Consider the following 19,770-nt stretch of genomic DNA (forward strand, 5'->3'; position numbering starts at 1 on the left):
GGGGGGCAGAGAGGGGCAACTGCCCCTCAATAAAAATACATAGCTGACTGAGGTTCTGCCACTCTTTAACAAGAGGCCTCCCCCCCAAAATCCTTTCTGTGCCCATGCACTGCAAATGCTGTTCAGAGCATCATTTCTCAGCTGGGGACCATTGACTATATTTCCTTGCAGAAACCATGAGATCCTCTCATGTGTGAAAGGGGCTTTCTGGTGCCCGTTAACCCCTTCCCAAGCATAAGGCATTTTTTTTTTACTTCTAGGAAAATGAGTGGAGGACCAACAGGAAAGAGGGTTGAACCATTTGGGCTTTTCAAACATTGTCAAATGATTTTTTTAAAAAAATCTTCAAGACAAACTTAGTTATTGATGGAGCATTCATCTCTCTCTCTCTGAGATTGGACCTTCCAGTTCTTAAGCACACTGAAATAAATCAGTGAGGGTAGGTAAAAGTTGCTCCCATAAGGTGCTGTTTTTCTTGGTGAGGGGAGGTACTGTGGAAAATCAGTGGAGGGAGAGGGGGTGCATCTTTTTAAAAAAGACAGATTTGCATATGCTAATTTACATCATCAATGGAAATTTAGAGCTAATTAAAAAATAATAATACTGTTCTGCAATCCATGTTTGCTAACTGATGACGGGTAGCACCAAGGTCCCTGCTCTCCCTTCTTATTGCTGTTCATCTTTAAATTAAATCCTTCAAATAGAAGATGGTCCTCTGCAAAGTTGCACACATTGCCACCCTAGCTATTGACTGTAATGCAAAAACTGCACCCTTATTTGGCATTCCTTACCATGCCACTACTCTTAAAGAAACTGGCAGCCTTCATAGCTGCAGTTCAGTTATAATTGGTAGAGGTCATCAATGTGACCTGTAAACGATTATAAACCTATTTCCCTCGGTTGCCCTAATACAGACACATAAGAAAACCCCATAATAAAAATCCAACAAGGGTTATGCCTCCAAGAGAGGTATGGAAGGGAATGCATAGCACAAAGAAATTCTTCCTGAAATGCTCTTGTTAGTAGTTCAAATGTAAGCTCTGACCAGTGGATCTTTATATCTTCAGCTTTTAAAAATAGCTTGAATAAAAACAGTGAATGCAACCCCCAGAATGTCAGCAGGAACTCAGTGACCTTTGCAGCCACTATAAAATGAAACAACACACACACACACACTGACATGAAAGTCTTAGAAAATTTTCACAAGCTGGCTTGAAATGTTTTGGTTTTTCTAACATCATTAATCCACTCCCCCTTGGGTACAATGCACCCCAATCAATCTCATATAATTGATTTATAAAATCTGAATAGCCAGGACCAGACTTTCCCTTTGGGGAAATGATGGTTTTGAATAAATTCTCAGTATTTGGGTTGTATTAGTCCTTGGGTCTATGGATCAGATTCCAGAAAAGGGAAGAGGATTTATGAGTTCAGTTGCGGTGATGCAGCTGCTTATTTGAACTGAGGTCTCAACAGCTGCCTGAGGGTGCTAAGAGCTTGAGGGAAGCAATTCTAGCCTAATTTTCTCCCTGACAATAAAATAAGAACAAAAATTTGTGATTTTGTGTACAGATAAATTTTTGAGGGGGGAAGAGAAGGAGCATTCAGTCATATGAACCTCCATTTTCAGTAAGAAATGGTATCATTCAGATGTCGTATGGCAAAGAAATTCACTTTAGTACACATTCCAAGTCAAATCTATCAAATTTGTGTTTTCTGAAATAATATGCACACAGAAACACAGCCATCCTGTTATTCCAAGTTCTGTGATGCAGTTCTCTATAAAATGTTTACAAATGGTTTGTATATTATTGGGAAGGATGAATGATAAGGAAGATATTAGTGAAAATAACATTAAACAATGCTTTCTATGTAGGAAAAATGTGTATGTCAGCCAAAACTGCATACACAAAAATGTGTTTATTATGCTGGTGAATTTTCTTGAGGATTTTTTTTTTTTTAAATTGCAAATTGGTGCAAAATGTGGAGAACTGAATTTAAGATTAGAAAATGAGAAACGGAGAGAACTCAAAATGACGGACGCTTCCATCCCTCAATCAGACACAAGTATACTGTGTCAGCGAAGACAGGGCCTTAATTATTCACATTAGCTAAAGATGGTGGACAGTCACAGTGCAGTGAAAAGCACTTTGTGCTTCACAGAGAAGAGGGTTGCAAGGAGGAAGCATCAGCAAAGGAGGAAAACAAATTTAAAGCCAGATCTACCCTCTGTCTTACCTTTAAGGCCACAAAGCCTGCACATAGCAGCAAATACAGAAGACTCCATTTCGATGTTTCTAACTCCAGCATTGTAAGCTCTTTTTAAGTACTCCAGCTTTTTTTCACGGGAGAAGGAACACAACGCTCCATCTAATCGTCCCTGACCTTAGAAGGAAAGAAAAGGAAATGTAAGTATTTTATACTTCCATGTGTTGGCAGAGTTGACTTGCAGTCTCAAAGAATGCTTTCTTCAGATAACCCAATTTGCCAACGTTCTGCTTAAACGAAAACCTCAGGAATTTTTTATTTTAATAGCGTGCGCGTTCAAATATTAATACCTTATCTGCCATGTATTTTTTAACATTCCAACAAAACAGCGCAAAAGAGGCATATAAAAATGCGGAGTCTGAAAACATTGTATTACTATGGCGAAGATTCAATAAATTAAGGATAATGCGCTCTGTTATCCTGTGCAGAGGAAAGCAGCACAAAACAGTAATGAAACAACAGTAGCACCAGTACACTAAAAGACAATAGCGTTGTATCCAACATGCAACAGACTTCCGCTTGTGAACTGGAGCTTCCCTCTCCTCTCCCCTGGACACCCTCAAAATCTACACCAGAGGGATGGGGGACCCTCCAGAGCAAATTTTAGGGGCATGCAGGGAGAGAAGGGGGAGTCCCGCTGTCTGAGTGGAGCTGAGTGGAGTTTTCGCAGTGTTGGATGCAACCCATAGTGGCAAATTTGGACTTTCTGGTGCAAGAACCTCAGACATGAGGAAGGACAATGCTGGGGAGCCCACAAAACACAATCTCTATTTGTTTTACCACTGTTCTGCTTTAAGGCAGTGAACTGTTTATTGGCTGACATTTCACAGGTGGGGGAGGCAGAAATTGGGTGGTTGTATTGCCACCCACCTGATCTGAGAGGTATGTGCCACTTAGCTAGTATGTACTGGCTAGCAGGTGGTTTAATTTGGTAATGTTCGCCATCATGACTTTTAACGTTCCTAACTGGAGCAGCATGTATTTTCACACTTACTGAGCCAGGAGGTGGTGCACTGTGTGCCCTTGCATTATATGCCCCAATCTCCTGCTGCTTTTTAATCATGTAGTGAGGAAAATACAACACCAAGCTATGGTGTAGGGAAGGTGGGAACATCTGTATTGAAATGCAAAGTTTTAAGCTCAAATAGTATAAAATGTTTACATATGTATGTAAAGAAGTATTATTTAATGCTCTGGGAAGTAGTTTCTTTAATTAGTGTCTTAGTTCCTCATAAAAATGAAGTATAGTGCAAGGGATCTCATTCTGCTTCATTCCTATATGCGAGGAATTTGGAATCTGTGGCCCTCCAGATGTTTTTGGACCTCAGCTCCTGTCAGACCCAGCCAGCATGGCCAGTAGGGTCAAGTTTAATGGAAGTATTGTAATAGCATGACAATTGCCTCATTTGTACTCTACACATTTTCTTGGGAGTATGCCCCATGGAACTCAGTAGGTCTTAGTTCTGTGTAGCTATCCATAAGATTGCATTGCCAATTATTGTTTTAAGTAGAAGCTGGAATATAAGAGCCCGGCTACACAATGCAGTAGTGGCTTTCTTAGCAGCCATGTTGTGGGAGATTCTGCCCCTCCCCCCATTGCTAATTTCTATGTGGGGCAGGTGATTTTTCACATAAGCCTCCCTTCTGGTGCCACCAACAATAATGTCCCCTCCCCCCACCACCTGCCATTTAATGTTTATAACAGACTCTGTGATTGGCGATCCCACCAACAGCACACTATCTAGTTAGGCTACTTGTTAATGAGAAGCATAATAAGCTGTGCTTATTTTAATTGTAAGTAATATTTTTGAATATGCCAAGCACATACCTTCATCTTGTACTAAACCTGAGCAAACCATTTCATTGTGTTTTCATTTCTGCATTAATCCTCTGAAATGGCTTTGATAAAATGTGGCCTTGAGCAAAACCACAGATGGCTGTGCTTGCAAACAGATCCAACAGTTTATAAATAGGCCTCAGATTATTAATTCTCCATTTATTCTGTTTCATCCACTTTGCAAACAGCATTTAATTGCCTCCAAAGAAAAGGTTCTAAGGTAGCACAGAGGCGCTAATGGTTATTTACATAAATGCCACACTTCTTGACATTTTTCTTCTGTAAAGTAATTTTGGAAGCTATAATCCTGTCACAGGAAGTAACTAGAGTGTAATCCAGCTGCTAACATGATGTTATGATTATTGACAAGGGACTGTTTTACTTTAACTGTTTAATACGATATGGTCATTTCTTACAGAATGACAATGAATTTGTACAAGTTGTTGAGGATGAGGGATGGATGGGCAATTGTTATCAAGGGAACCTTAGATTTTTCTCAGGAAGAAATGGGAAGTTGGATTCACTGTCATGGTGTGTGTGTGGTGAGAGAGAGATTTAAAAACATAAAGATTAAGAAAAAGAAAATACGTTATGAGAAAACCACAATGTAAAACAACAGAAAAAACAGCAGCAGCCGCCAAAAATTTTACCATATAAAAAACAAGAGGGTCCCCCCCCCAGTGTCTACAGGGGGATGGGGAGTGTCATTGTCATGTGAGCTTCCTTTGGGAGGCCACAGCTGAAAAGACCTCTGCCCTATGGATATCAGCATCACCCCTGATGGTGGGGAGACACATGCTGAAAGGCCTCAGCTGATTTTCTTTAAGGGGGTTGGCTTGCCATTTTCCCCAAACTAACTATGAATGACGATCCAAGAACAGACCTTGGTTATTGCTTGTTGGGTTGCTTGGGGCAAAGCAAACAAGGCCAGGTTTGGATCACTCAACAAGCCAGACTCTGGCTTATTTTGTCCATGGTGGGCAGCCAGTGGACCATGGTTTAATGTGAAATGAGAACCAGGCTATTGTTTGGAAAGTATGTTACATTACTGAAAACTTATAAACTTGATTCTAATATGCTTGGCACTTTAGACCCACTGTGGTGTAGCTGTCAGAGTGTCGGTCTAGGAATTGGGAGACCAGAATTCAATTTTCCACTCATCTATGAAGCCCATTGGGTGACCTTGGGCCAGTCCCTGCCTCTCAGCCTAACCTATCTCACAGGGTTGTTAATGAAGATTAAGTGAGGATGGAGAGAGCCATGTACGCCACCTTAAACTCCTTTTAACAACTATATAATACTTTCCCTTTAGATCTCTTTTCACTTGCAGATGAGACTCCACATTATGTAGTAACCAAAAAATATACAGTCTGTGGGCACTTGTTCAAACAGCTACTTCCAGATATGGCGAAAAATTCAATATTCATTTATTTATCTGATAAATGTTCGTGGTTGAATTTGATTTCACCACACATCTAAAATAATAAGTAACCATAGAAGAATTAAAGATAACTGTTGCCTCATTTTCCTTCAAAACAATTCTTTCAAGAAATATTCTATAAAAACAGGAGAGGCAGAATGCTCCTCTCAAATGGTCTCAAAGGTAATGAAATTATATTTCATCAATCCTTAAAAATTAAGGAAAAATTACTACAGTTTATTCTAGTGGGTAAGGAAAGTAGGTAAAGAAAGTTAGTTCTGCATAAACATGCATAGAATTGCTCTGTAAGTCCAACTGTGTTCAGTGAAGCTTATTCTCAGGTAAGTGTACATAGGATTACAGTCAGTGGAAGCAATCCCATGCACACTTACACAGGAGTAAGCCTAACTGTTGAATTCAGTGAGAATTGCTTCTGTCCTAAATGTCTTTAGGACTGCACTGTTGTTCATTTCTGTTTGTTTTACAACATTTAAGGCTCTTATCTTATCCTAGAAGTAAGTCCCATTGGGTGCAATGGGACTTACTTCTGAGTACGCATGTATGGAGTTGCTCTTTAAGTTATTTAAAAGACACAAGGATAAAAGTAACCATAAGCCCGTAGACAGCACCAGACAAAACCTGGCAAAGCCGTGTCATGACCTTTATAATGTTTTCATATCCTAACCTCCCACTTTTAAATTTGGGATTAAAAGAATGAATCATTAAGTGTATAAAGCAGTTCCCACTCACCCTCATAAAAATCATCAGTGCACATTGTATGGCCAATGAGGGATGGGAAATCCTTAATCTGTCTGCTACATTCAAGTAGTTCCTCAGCAAGGTCTCGATCAAGTTCCGTGCTTCGCGTTACCACATTGTCCAATATCACCTGCTCAAACTGCGGCTTAAAAAATGAATCAACAGCTGTGTCTGTTATTACAACAGAGCCAGGCTCAATCCCTGAAAACAGAAATGGGGATAAAGTTAAAAGACTGCATTAAATGAGCCCACAATTATACATTATAGGAAGCTTGATCTCGGTGATCATGAACATAACAAAACATTTGGCTAGTCAGCTAAGTTTATGCAAGAAATAGACTGGCAGGAGGTTACATGCCATGTGGGAGGGAAGTGATTGAATTTTCATAGAGGTGGAATTGGATACATCCACACCTTACACTTAAAACACACCTATACGACTTGTTAAGGGACGCGGGTGGCGCTGTGGGTTAAACCACAGAGCCTAGGACTTGCCGATCGGAAGGTCAGCGGTTTGGATCCCCACAACAGAGTGAGCTCCCGTTGCTCAGTCCCTGCTCCTGCCAGCCTAGCAGTTCGAAAGCACAAAGTGCAAGTAGATAAATAGGCTTCCTGCCTTCTGGCAGGAAGGTAAACAGCGTTTCCGTGTGCTGCTCTGGTTTGCCAGAAGCGGCTTAGTCATGCTGGCCACATGACCCGGAAGCTGTACGCCGGCTCCCTCGGCCAATAAAGCGAGATGAGTGCTGCAACCCGAGTCGGTCACGACTGGACCTAATGGTCAGGGGTCCCTTTACCTTTTATACTACTTGTTTCCCCTTGCTTCTGCTCAAAGAATTCTGAGAACTGTAGTTTGTTGCTGCCTCGCAGCCTTAATAAACTACAGTTCCAAGGATTCTTTACTGGGTATTTGTGTGTGCACTTCAAATGTATGGCATACACACCACCATTTACTCAAAATGTTACTCATGTGTACCACCCCAGTTATCAAGTGCATATAGGGCATTCTGGGCCATGACAGTGATTGTCATCTATCAGGTCTTTAAAAGTGACATATAATTCTGGATCACATTCAGATAACTTTCAGTGGGTGAAAGGGCCGGCAGTTACTTTGTACCTAGACAGAATTGTCCAGTCAGCTATGTTCACTGTACAAACAAATTTCAAGAGGGAGTTTATCATTTGGTGTTTGCAATGAGACTTTCTTTTCTCATTAAGATTCTTACAGTATTTGCCTCTTAATTCTATGGAAAATCCTTATTTTAAAAAAGCAGGAGTCTAAATTTTGGAGAATATTTTTTTGGTCATTGGAACAAAGCATTTTCACAATGGATAACATGGTGTGTGTGTGTGTTTTTATCAGTCACTCATATGTGTTGGTATTTGGGTCAGTTAGGGGGAAATCAAATCCAAATGACTTTAAAAAGAACATCAAGTCCTGTGTTTTCAAGCTGATGCTACATTAGAAAAATACATATTTGTGATCTTTCATATATCTTAGCAGGTTGATATTTGTTGACTTGATTTTTTTTTTAAGTACAAAAATCTCATAAAGACATGACCTTTTCTTGAGATGTATTTCATTTCCATCTCCTGCGCCTGGTAGCAGCAAAATTCTTTGCTCACCTAATCCCCCTGAAGTACCGATGCGTATAATGGTAACATCACGGCATTTTGCATGGTGTAGCAATTTGATTAGCTCATGAAGCATGATAGAAATGGATGGAACACCCATCCCATGCTGTTAAGAAAAAAAAGAGAAGCAATATAACTTTATACATTCTAAGCCAAACTGATTTTAAAAAAATCAAAATAATAACCTTAAGCATAAAAGTACTGGTGCACAATAGAAGCCTATGCCAGTGGATATGTGGGGAGTGATCAAGCCAAGGGAAAGGGCATGTAATTTTGCTATCCCCCATTGACAGCAATGGCTAGTATCCAGTTGGCCATTCTAATAATAATAATGTTGTTGTTGTTGTTGTTGATGATGATGATATTATTATTTCCCCAGCCACTCTGGGTGGCTTCCAATTGAGTGTTAAAAACAATACAGCATTAAATATTAAAAACTTTCCTAAACAGGGCTGCCTTCAGATGTCCTTTAAAGAGAAGATAGCTGCTTATTTCCTTCACATCTGAAGGGAGGGTGTTCCACAGGGCGGGCGCCACTACCGAGAAGGCCCTCTGTCTGGTTCCCTGTAACCTCACTTCTCGCAATGAGGGAACCGCCAGAAGGCCCTCGGCGCTGGATCTCAGTGTCCTGAGTGTTCTAGCGCTGGTGATCTTGTGGGAGTCATCTGCTAACAAACAAAGGGAAGCAATTTTTGCCAGTTCCCTTTCTTCTGTAGTTCCCAGCACCCCCAAATCATTTCGGGGGTTGGTGGTGAGATTTTGGGGGAGCGCTGGGGTCTGTAGGGAAGAGGAGGAATGGACACAAACTGCTTTCCCCGCACCCACTTCCACAGTAGATTCTTCCTGCTGCATCAAAATTGGATATAACCCAAAATGACTTGTGAGTGCAAAACACTGCAATAACTAAATATAGCTTTCCAATATATTCCATTAACTAGACACTGAAACAAGAATAATACCCACACAGGGTTATCTTATTTCTAAAAGAAATGCAGGGGGGGTGGTGGAGGCAAAATCTAACCAAAGTAAAGCACATTGAAGTCTCATTTTCAGAGCTAAACACAATTCTCACATTACTGAAACATTACTGAAATGTGTTTATGTTTGTTTGGATGGGCCTTAAATGTTTCATGTTTGCTTACGAGCGAATACCGCACTCGAATGTCACTTTGCATTGGCTCTGAAATGTGCTGATTCTGACAGTTTTTGGTTTTATAAACTAAATCACATAGTGCTTTTTCAAACCATTAAACAGCAACACTGCACAACTTAGAATTTGTATCGTATGGATGTATCCCATCAGTCTTAATTCAAATTAACATGGTGCAAATCTGAAGTTCGCTTGCAAATCCATCAAAAGCTCTGGCTCTTTTTGTCCCATCAGCATAGGAAGATAGGACGCTGCCTTGTACTGAGTCAGTCTGCTGGTCTATCTAGCTTAGCATTATCTACACTGACAGGCAGTGGCTCCCCACAATTTTGAAACCGACGCTTTTTCAGCCTGATGCTGAGATTCCAGTGACTGAACTTGGGACTCTCTGAATGCAAAACAGTTGCCTTACCACTGAGTTGCTCTGCTGTAAATTGATCATTTTGTAAGGGTTCTGCAAATTGTATCTTTCAGTGGGACAGATCTCCTCATGTAAACATAGTAATCTTGCTTAGATTACTACCAGTAATTAAGAGAGAGAGAGTGTGCATAGATTAAAATGTTCAGCACATTTCCCATGGATTATTTAATAGTTTTTGCAACATAGGTCAGTATTATTTCCCGAGTATTGCAGATGAGGAGCTGAGGTGGAAAGCAAAGTGGATTGTGGAAAGTCACAACATGAGCCCAAGGCAAGATTTAAACCAGGATCTGCCTGCCTGCCTGCCTACCTGCCAGCTCACAGTCTTAATGGTGCAATCCTGCACTCACAAAAAACCAAGGTGCCAAAGAAGCTTTCTGGGAGCCTTGCTTTTACCATTCCCTTGCCCACCTGCACACACTTTGTGCTGCTTCTGTTCTTGGGACACTGTGATTTGTTGGGGCACTCAGTTGCAACCGAAGCTCTCCTGAGTCCTTTTCCTTCCCCTCAGCTTTTCCTGAGGAGCTTTTCCTTCCCCTCAGCTCTGGTTCAAAGGCTGTTCCTTAGGAAAAAGCTGAAGTGTGCTATGTGCAGAGTAGATGATGGAGAGTGTTGCAGTGCAAGAGTGGGAAATATGGACCCCACCAATCCCAGCCAGCATGGCAAGAGGTCAGGAATGATGGGTTTTCATCATCAGCATCTGCAGGCAGGGGGAGGCTCCCCACCTCTGTTACAATAGGTGCCAGTAGGAGCTACTGCACATCTAAATGAGTGCAGGGGGCAAGTGCGTATACATTGCCTGCATAAGCATTACTGTTTTCTCCTCTCCAGTGCACTCCCACCGCTGTTAGCCTAACGTATCCTGCAGTTTCTTGAGAAACACGCCTCAAACCAGGTTGCATCTGATTTGAAAATGCAAGCCGCGGTAAAGCTGAGGTGTGCACAGTTCTGACAACCATTGCACATGCACAGATGGCAGCACATGCACAGGCAGCTTCACTGGGGGTTACCGGCACAGAGAAACAAACCAGGTAATGTACCGTGTACATTTGCACTTGCGGTGTGTACAGCAGTGTGTACAGCGGTGTGTACAGCAAGTGCAAATGCAACCTGAAACACAGCATGGGGTGGGTGGGCAACCTTGCTGCATTTTCAGCCACTCGTGTACATAGCCTAAGTCAGTAAACTGTATTTCCCAGAGCTATAAAATCTGGTTGACCTGTACATAACTTAAGTGACATTCTCAAGCTGGTTTCACTGCAAGCTTCTGACATCCCAAGTCACTTGTGGATTGCAACCCGGGGCACGTACATGCTTGGCACAGTGTTTTCCTCCAAATACCACCACCTGTGTTCCACAGGAAGTGACCCTAAGACTTCACCTTAAAGACTGCTGACCTTAACAAAAATGTCTGCTTCCTCTGTTAATAAGGTAGCGCAAGGGCCTTTCAAAGTCAATATGCGGTGGCATCCCAAGACATACAACATGATTCAGACAGAAGGATAGGATAAATCATAGTCATTGAAACTGATCCAGCTTCTGTTCAATGCCACAACAAAAACACCCCCTTTGACTTGCATGGGAAGTGAATTTTGTGCTCCCAGCCTATTAATCTTAAGTCTCACTTGTCTAGCAAAGATGTAGGTAGGGAATTTCCTAGGCAGGCCTGTACATCTGTTACATTCCATGTATCCAAAGAACAGGGAAATAATTTATAGAAACAGCAAGAACAAGCCACAGCAATTTTTCACTCAGCATATTAAAGTTTAAAACATGTAGCGTTTTCGAATGCCGGAAAGATCGGATTGGAAATAACTGCTCGAGAAGTGTCTGAAGGGAATGAAAGAGATATTGCTGCTAAATTAGTTATAAAATGGAACGTACCCTCTCAGAAATGAGAAATTTGCTAGAATTTCAAGAAACGGGTAATTTGGGTGACTCAGTTTAACAATACTGGGCCTTGGATTCTGACCTATTTTACGGGGACATGATGATTGAAATTTTAAGCGCATTTACTAGAAAGTACACCTCACTGAACACAATGGTGAATAAGGGCAGATATGATAGTGCGTTGTGGTGTGGGGAAAGGGGTAGAGAGAATCCCCCCCCCCCAAATAACATTAGCACCCAGGGCGATACAGTGAACTGAGGTGGAAAGTACAGATCAGACAACAGGAGGTACAGTATTTCTTCACACAGTAGATAGTAAAGTTTTGGATTTGCTTTTACAGGATGTGCTGAATGCCACCACCTCAGACAGCTTTTAAAGGGATTAGACAACTACTTCTGCATATTTTTATCTGGAAGGACAAATGGTTACCTTACATTTTGGGAGGCTTCATAGGGACTAGGGTTTACATGCCTACACTGCAAATGTAGTATGATGGCAGTGACAAATGCCTTTATTTACCAATCCAGCATATAGTAAATAAGCATGCTAGTCATACTGAGAGTAGACCCATTGAAGTTAAAAGACTTGACTAACACAAGTTCGTTGATTTCAGTGGGTCTACTCTGAGTAAGACTTAGTTGAATATAAACCTTAGGGTTGGTGCCCCTCCACAATTTGTTCTGGCTTTCTCCCCAATCCTCCTGTGCAGATTTGGTTTTGTTTTGTTGTCTTTGAGCTCCTACTAAACTAGTGGAGAATTTCCTTGCAGAAGATTTGGTGAAATGGGTGCCCCAGTTCTTCTATTCATGAATGCTGGCTGAAACGGCATTTCGTATTTAATACTACGCTAACATTACTGAAGAAAGCAATAGGTTTGGGCCCATACCCTTTCCAAGTCTCATTCTTATAGCTCATCAAGTTCCATTCAACATTAAGTGAACCAAAATTTCTTAGAAGAGGTCTTAGAAGAAGTTCACCTCTCCCCTTCCTAGGTTACCCGCACCACACACATGCACAGTTTGGCTGCCCACAGCTAGCATGGAAAATTTTGAGAGGCCATTTTTGCTCATTCCTGGTTTTCTGCCTGTATCTCAGGGCTTATCCGTTTACAGGCTTTGAAGAAGCATGCATGAATCTCTAGTGCAGGGGTAGCCGACATGGTACCATGCAAATGTTGTTGTACTATTTCCTATCCACCTCAGCCGGCATGGCAAATAGTCAGGAATGATGGGGTCCAATAACATCTGAAGGGCACCTTGTTGGCTTCCCCTGCTCTAGAGCACATCCAACCCCGCCATCACATATGTGCCTGCGACTTCACCCCATTCCTCCTTCATACTGCAAACAGTGACCAATCAAGGACCAGCGTGGGCCGTGTAATCCACATACTAGGAGCTGATCTGCAAGCCTGTGAAGCAGAGACTCTGCATTTTCAAGGTAACCACTTTGTTCAGCTTCCCATATTTCTGGTTTAACACTCAAGGGTTGTACAGAGATTACAGGATGTGGCCTCAGGCGTTCTTGGCAGAGCCGGTAGAAATAGTGGAAAGCGTAAAGACGGAAAGAGTCTCTTGCTCATCAAAGAACTGCCTGCCAGTCAAGGCTAAGTCACTGGCTGGGCAAGTGTAATAAGGGTGATTCCTGAAAAGCTGTTCCTCTTGCTGTAGCAGTTGTAGTTTGGCTTCTTGCAAAGTCCCTTGATTATAAAGCCTTTCATTGCAGTGCCTCTCGCAACTGCTAGATCCACATTAAATATTAAATAAGAGATGTGAACAATGTGCTAAAGTCATCAGTTACTGCTGTGCCGCTAATGGAAGTGTTTTGGGTGCACTGTAACGTACTTACACTGATGGAGAGCACCGGCCCGACTTTGTACATGCAGTATCGGTCCGTCCCGGCACAAATATCTTTTATGTCTTTGCCATCTCCTTCGAGTCCAAGTTCTTTATGCATGAACTGAGCAAAAGCTTTCATTCTGTTGGGGCTCCCACCCACGCAGACAAACTGGAAATAAATCATCAGATTATCAGCCATAGCAACAACAGAGACTTGGCATGCGCTGGCGATAAGATACGATTTTATAGCCAAAGCGGGGTACGCCTGGAAAAGAAGGGTAAATACGTAGACTGCCTGGCCCATTTATGCAAGACTGCATGCAAGGAGCACTATGGAAGTGGGTTTTATCTCGGTTATCACAGGAAATCTTGCGGATATAAAATATGCCGGCATATTTTATTTTAGGAGAACAAGTTGTTCAGTTTCCTCTGTCCTTATTTATTTGTCATGAAATGAGGTGGATGATGTTATGAGATGCATGGTTCTTTAGTGTCAGTGTTTTGGTTAAAGCTGAAACTAGCTAAGGCATGCTGTGGCCAAAGTGAAATACAACACTGAAAGCAGTATCAGCTCCCCCTCTTCCTCCTTTTGTCTAGAAACAGCCAGTAGATCAAAATGTGTGACCCGACATTATCACCCTTCCAGTTTCCCTGTCTCTGCAAGTGGTAGCCAATGAAATGTGAGCATGGGAATGACGGTGTTGTGTCATGTTTCTGGTTCTAGCAGATGGTTACCAGAGAGAGAGGAGAGGCAGATGTAAGATTTTTTTAAAAAACTTTCATATATCTGGGTCTGCCATAAATGTCTAGTGTCCATGAAATTTTGCCTGTATTTTAAAGGGATAAAGGGGGGAATGGGACACACAAGAATTATCACCAAAACCTATGTCTTGGTATTTCCTATCTGGTGTTTAATATATACATTTTGTAATTGAGGCTCGTCCCAGCCAAATACCTCATACAAAGCAACCATAACTTAAACCAAAAGTAAATCTGGCTGACTGTCCTTTTAATGTGGGCAGTGAATATAAACTGTTAGTTCTTATTTCTTCTGAAAACAAAGTAGAACCAGATGCTGAAATAGCGTGTGGTCTAATTGCTTATTCAACAGCATCAACTAAAACGACAAGAATTGCACAGAATTATAGAGATAACACCAGGAACTACAAATGTGAGCAAAAATACAGAACCACATTTAAAATAAAATAGAAATAAAATCCGCTTCTGAATCTGAAAAAGGCAATGAATGTAACAGCCATCTTTTCCACAGGGCTCAGAAATTAAATGCCTGATTCACAAATGACTTAATTCATAAATGCACACTAATCATACACAGTACAGTGGTACCTTGGGTTAAGTACTTAATTCGTTCCGGAGGTCTGTTCTTAACCTGAAGCACCACTTTAGCTGATGGGGTCTCCTGCTGCTGCCACGCCGCCAGAGCATGATTTCTGTTCTCATCCTGAAGCAAAGTTCTTAACCCGAGGTACTATTTCTGGGTTAGCGTCTGTAACCTGAAGTGTATGTAATCTGAGGTACCACTGTATTAAGAATCCCAAGTGCTTAGTGCAACTCACTGTAGGTACCCCAGAGAATCATGTCCAATAAAGAAAAGGCTCGCCTCCTTAGTTACAAGGTTCCCGAGTTACTTCAGCTTTGTATTTTGCTCCAAATGTTAGAAAGAGTTTTGCAGTTTGATGCCAGTGTTTTGGTTAAAGCTGAAACTGACTAAGGCATGCTGTGGCCAAAGTGAAATACAACATTTCAGCATGTTTTAACTCTCCCCGTGAAATCAGCGGGATTTAAAGTGCTTAACATTGGCTTCACAGTTCCAAAGATAAATGGAATGAATTTTTTGTATTTTTTGCCCACTCCCGACTACTGGGGCAGTCAGTTCTGAGGGGCAAACTTCCAATTAGAATTTGGCTAATGAGCAGCCTTGCAGTTTTCACCTTTCATTTTCATAGCAACCAATATGCAAAGAGAACCATAGCTTAGGCGAAGAGCACTTGCTGCCCATGAGGAAGGTTCCACATTCAATCCCCAGCATCTCTATTAAAAAATAAAATTAAGCAGCATGTGTTATAAAATATCCTGTATCAGAGGCCCAGGAGAGCTGCTGGCACTCAGGGTAGAGAATGCTGGGCTAGATGGACAGATATTGGACTTGGCAGAAGGCAGCCTTCTTTGTTCTAACACTTCCCTTTATTTGTGAATTCATCACTTCTGAATTTAAACCCCGAGTTTTGCTTGCAGGAACTCTGCATGTGAGCAAATGCACTTCTTGCTAAAGGTTGCTCTTTTTCAAGCACAGCTCTTAAGAGCTTTTGCAGCTGAGATGCTACAGCAACACCCTTTCCCTTCCTCGTAATAAATTGCACGAACTTTGAAATGATAAAATGACGAGCCAAATTCCTCAATGAATTGTTTCTGAACTGGAGTCTGTGCAACTACCCCAGGGAAGAATTTAGCTCATCATACCAGAAATAGGTTTAGTTTCCCCAGTCTACTTATTTTACTGAGAAGGAAAGGGTAATTGCCCATAACCGTAGCTGCAGCGGACTTTCTGAGTTGCTTTGCAGAATGGCACTGACTCTGTTCCTGTGGGACCTTTAAGTCATCTCTGTAGCTAGAACTAGGAAGCCACTATGATAAAAGGAAACTGCAAAAGACGTGGAAGAGAAGTAGCAGCAGGAATGAAAGATGTTTAGAAATGCTGCAGCTGTGTTATTATTATTTTTTACCTTCGTGTCGCCAAACATGGCTGGCAGATTGTGCGTTTTGGTCCCTAAGTCTAAGTGATAAAGGATATCTTCATCCATTAAATCCAAGTGAGGGTTCATAACATAAACAAGTCCATTCCTAGGGAGGAAAAAAGAGAGAGAGAGGAAAAAAACACTCCAATGAGAGAAGCACAAAAGAGGAAACTGTGAAATAAGATACAACCACCCTAAATTTCATGCAAGTTGTTAGACTGCCTCGTTATATATTAATAATGCTGAGGCCCGAAGAGAAAGAAAGAGGACTTGGGTCTAAGCCAGGCTTTTTCCAGATGATTGATTTTTTGTACAGAAAATGTGCATTTGTTCTCCGTTTGGTATACTGACTGCAGACCTCTTCCCTGAAGGTTCTAATTCTCAGTGTTTTCCAATACTATACTTCGTACTTCAGAAAATATGATTTCACCCTACACCCTCCCAGATAAATTGTGTTGCTACTGTGATTGCCCTCTGGAATGAAGTTGTGTGGCTGCCATAGACCCCTTTGTGACTAAGGATGGGTGGGTCTGTTATTTTTTATTTCTCTTGGTTTCTCATTTTTCCAAGTTTAATTTCAGTTCTGGGTTTCCCCGCAACCCTTTGGAGCAGATTTGGGGAGGCATAGCGGCGGTCAGGGAGTGGGGGGAGAATTATAGGGAGAGGAAAATAAGGGGAACTATTCTGTTGGATACTATCCAATAGTTTCAACTGTTTTTTGAAAATAGAGCCCCTATTATAAAGAAGTTCCCATTATATGAAAGTATCTAGCCAGAACTACATAATATGGAGGATTTATGGAGGCTGCTAAAAACACTCGCCCCTATCTTCCTCTTCCCTTGTAACACCTAGTACTGTATAACACATGACATGATGTTGCACTACTGAGAGTTCATTCACTAAAAGCTGCAACCAGTGAGAAAGAGCAAGTTCCATTGTGTAAGCAGAAGCCCTTGTGCTAACAGGACACTCCATGGCTGGACTTCCTGCTTCATTGGTAGAGAGGGAGATCCTGGGGTGTCTGGGTCACCCACCCTGCCTTCTTAACGTTGTGCCTTTGATTTCCTTAATTCCATAAGATGGAAGTTCTCTATGGCAGTGCCTTTCCTGCAGTATTCCAAAATTATCTCGTAAGAACCTAAGAAGAGCCCTTCTAGATCAGACCATGGCTCTATATCCTATTTCTCACATCTGGCCAAACATAAGCCCACGAGCTGAGCATGGAAGTCCTCCTCTGCTGTTGTCAGCCAGCAACTTGGATCCAATGGTATACTTTCTCTGCATATGGTTCTGTTGAGCTATATATAATATTTAGTGGCAGCTGCAAATGAATAGCTTGGTTTAAAAAAAAAATGGCAGTCATGGATTAGCTATCACAGTGGAGGAGAGCTCTTCAAGTGAGCAGCGCATCACTGGATTAATCTGTTCACTGAAATGGGGCTTTCACTTGACCTTTAAATATATGGACTCCCTTGTCAGATTAATTGCTCCTAATAACATCAGGGCTTGCCTCAAATGGCTGGATGGAAAGTTATTTGTACCTTTGGGATCTTAATCATATTGCAGAGGGTGTTGGGGATCCCTTGGCATGAAAGGCCCTTGGGGTGTCCCCTTTTGGACCTCCCGCTGTTTCACTGGCAACCCTAAAGATATTATTGTCTTAAGCAAATATTTGGGTTTCTTATGTGATCAAGCCAGTTCCGATTCCCACTCTCAAAACATTTGCATACTGTGGCATTTGAGCTATTCAGTACATGTGCAGCTTTGAACCTAATCATGAATATGCTTACTTGGAAGTAGAACAGCCTATTTAAGCCTGCCAGGCTTCCCCATTTGGTCCATCAAGCTGTTTTGGGCAAACCATGTCTACCTGCCGACAACCACCTTACATCGTAAGGTAGTTAAAGGGATCGTTTATCTCCAATCTAAACACCACAGCATTAAGATAAGAGAAAAGCCCACAGTGCTAACATAGGAGGTAAGCTCTCTGCCTGTTCTTTCTCGAAGAGGCAGAGGGTTTGTCTCTGATCTCAGAACTGTGGTGCTTAGCACTGAGCTGGGGAGGTAAAATCCATCTGCCTTTTTAGAAAGCCTCTCTAAAGATCAGGCAGAGGCATATTTCCAACCACCCACACCTCAGTGCTGGAGTGGAGAAAAGTGGAAATGCTGATTATGTGTGTGAGCCTGCCTGGCTGCTTCCTTGCCTGGTGTGTGTGTGTGTATATGTGTGGGGCAGGGAGAGAGTGATATGTGTCTGGTACAAGGGGTGGGGTGCATTTTATTTTTTTGAGGGTGGGTGTTTTGCCTCAACCATTTTTGCCCTACCCGCCATTGTAATGTGGCCTCTTGAAAGGCTGGGGAATTTTCACTCCAGCCCCCAGGAAATAAGCTGTCTGGGAAAGCAGAACTATAATGGAAGGTGCAGATGTTTTGGAAAAGGAGAAATGGGGTGAATATTTGGCTGAGAAGGTGGAAGGAGAAAGGTGTCATTTTTTGGTGTTTGAGAGAAGGTGCACATGTGAGTATAGACTAGGAAACAGGAAGAAGGGAGAATCAGAAAGGAGAGAGGTGATGGATCCAGAGAGAATAAAAACAGAAGGGATGGAGTTTTACTGTCACAATAATGAGAATGGCAAGAAAAGGAGGAGAGAACCTTGGTGACAGGTCAAATAAGATTTATTTGTTTATTCATTTATTTATCCATATGTGTATACCACTCTCAGTGTGCATGGTGCCATACAGAGTACAAGCGGCAGGTCCTTGCTTTGAGGAGCTTACACAAAAAGGAAACTATTCCGTTGGAACTGACAGAAGCAAGCTGATCACATAAAACAAACCAAGTGGCATCAGACAACAGGAAACAAATAGGCTGAAAACATACCAGTGAATGGCAAAGTAGGAGGTAAAAGATTGTTAGCTGGGATTCCATTGTTTCCATAGTCCGTTTGTTCAAGAGGCATTTGTACTGTTGACCCTAAATCCACCCACAAACACCAGCCTTTCCCTCCCAGCTCTTCTGGCCCTTGTGATTCATTCTGGTTTGGCTGCCATGCCAGCACCTGTCTCTATTTTGCTGCCAGAACTTTCTGCTGCCTCTCTTGGGTCCTTCTGCAGCTGCCTTCCCCCCACAAGCTTCTTGTTTCCAAATAATTCAGCAGGCGGACTTTGCATATCTACTGTTGCACCACTTGTTTCCAAAAATGGCAAGTGGGGTCCAAAGCAAGCAAGTGCAAAATCTGAGGGAAGGAGGCCATGACAGAGGTTTATAGAATTAGATATGGTGTGGAGGAAATAGAAATAAGCTTTCCCGCCCCCTTCATCTCTCATAATACTAGAGTCCTGGGGGTCCTACAATGAAGCTGAATGATGGGTGATTCAGGAGAAGCAGAATCAAGCACTTCGTTTTAATACAGAGTGTAGTTAAGCTCTGGAACTTGCTACTGCAAGGTGAGGTGATATCCACCAACTTAAAGTAAAGGTAAAGGGACCCCTGACCATTAGGTCCAGTCGTGACCGACTCTGGGGTTGCACGTTCATCTCGCTCTATAGGCCGAGGGAGCCTGCGTTTGTTCGCAGACAGCTTCCGGGTCATGTGGCCAGCATGGCTAAGCCGCTTCTGGCGAACCAGAGCAGCACACGGAAACACCGTTTACCTTCCCGCCGGAGCGGTACCTATTTATCTACTTGCACTTTGACGTGCTTTCGAACTGCTAGGTTGGCAGGAGCAGGGACCGAGCAACGGGAGCTCACCCCCTCGCGGGGATTCGAACCGCCGACCTTCTGATCGGCAAGCCCTAGGCT

General features: G+C 42.2%; 1 protein-coding gene across 3 annotated transcripts in view; it reads right to left on the minus strand.

The window, feature by feature from the left end:
* Positions 1 to 19,770, minus strand: part of UPP2 (uridine phosphorylase 2) — a 31,770-nt gene that overhangs the window by 7,789 nt on the left and 4,211 nt on the right. For all 3 annotated transcript variants that reach the window (XR_014540477.1, XR_014540478.1, XM_083579729.1), the window contains 5 exons: positions 15,958 to 16,075; positions 13,224 to 13,382; positions 7,908 to 8,022; positions 6,276 to 6,485; positions 2,239 to 2,385 (listed from right to left, as the gene is read on the minus strand). Coding sequence is in view for 1 of the 3 variants with exons in the window: in XM_083579729.1 (XP_083435855.1) it covers positions 2,239 to 2,385; positions 6,276 to 6,485; positions 7,908 to 8,022; positions 13,224 to 13,382; positions 15,958 to 16,075 (749 nt within the window). In the remaining 2 variants the exon portion in view is untranslated. The remainder of the gene's footprint in view (positions 1 to 2,238; positions 2,386 to 6,275; positions 6,486 to 7,907; positions 8,023 to 13,223; positions 13,383 to 15,957; positions 16,076 to 19,770) is intronic.

Source organism: Podarcis filfolensis (genome assembly GCF_964270895.1).
Source record: "Podarcis filfolensis genome assembly, chromosome: 1".
NCBI classification, from domain to species: Eukaryota; Metazoa; Chordata; class Lepidosauria; order Squamata; family Lacertidae; genus Podarcis; species Podarcis filfolensis.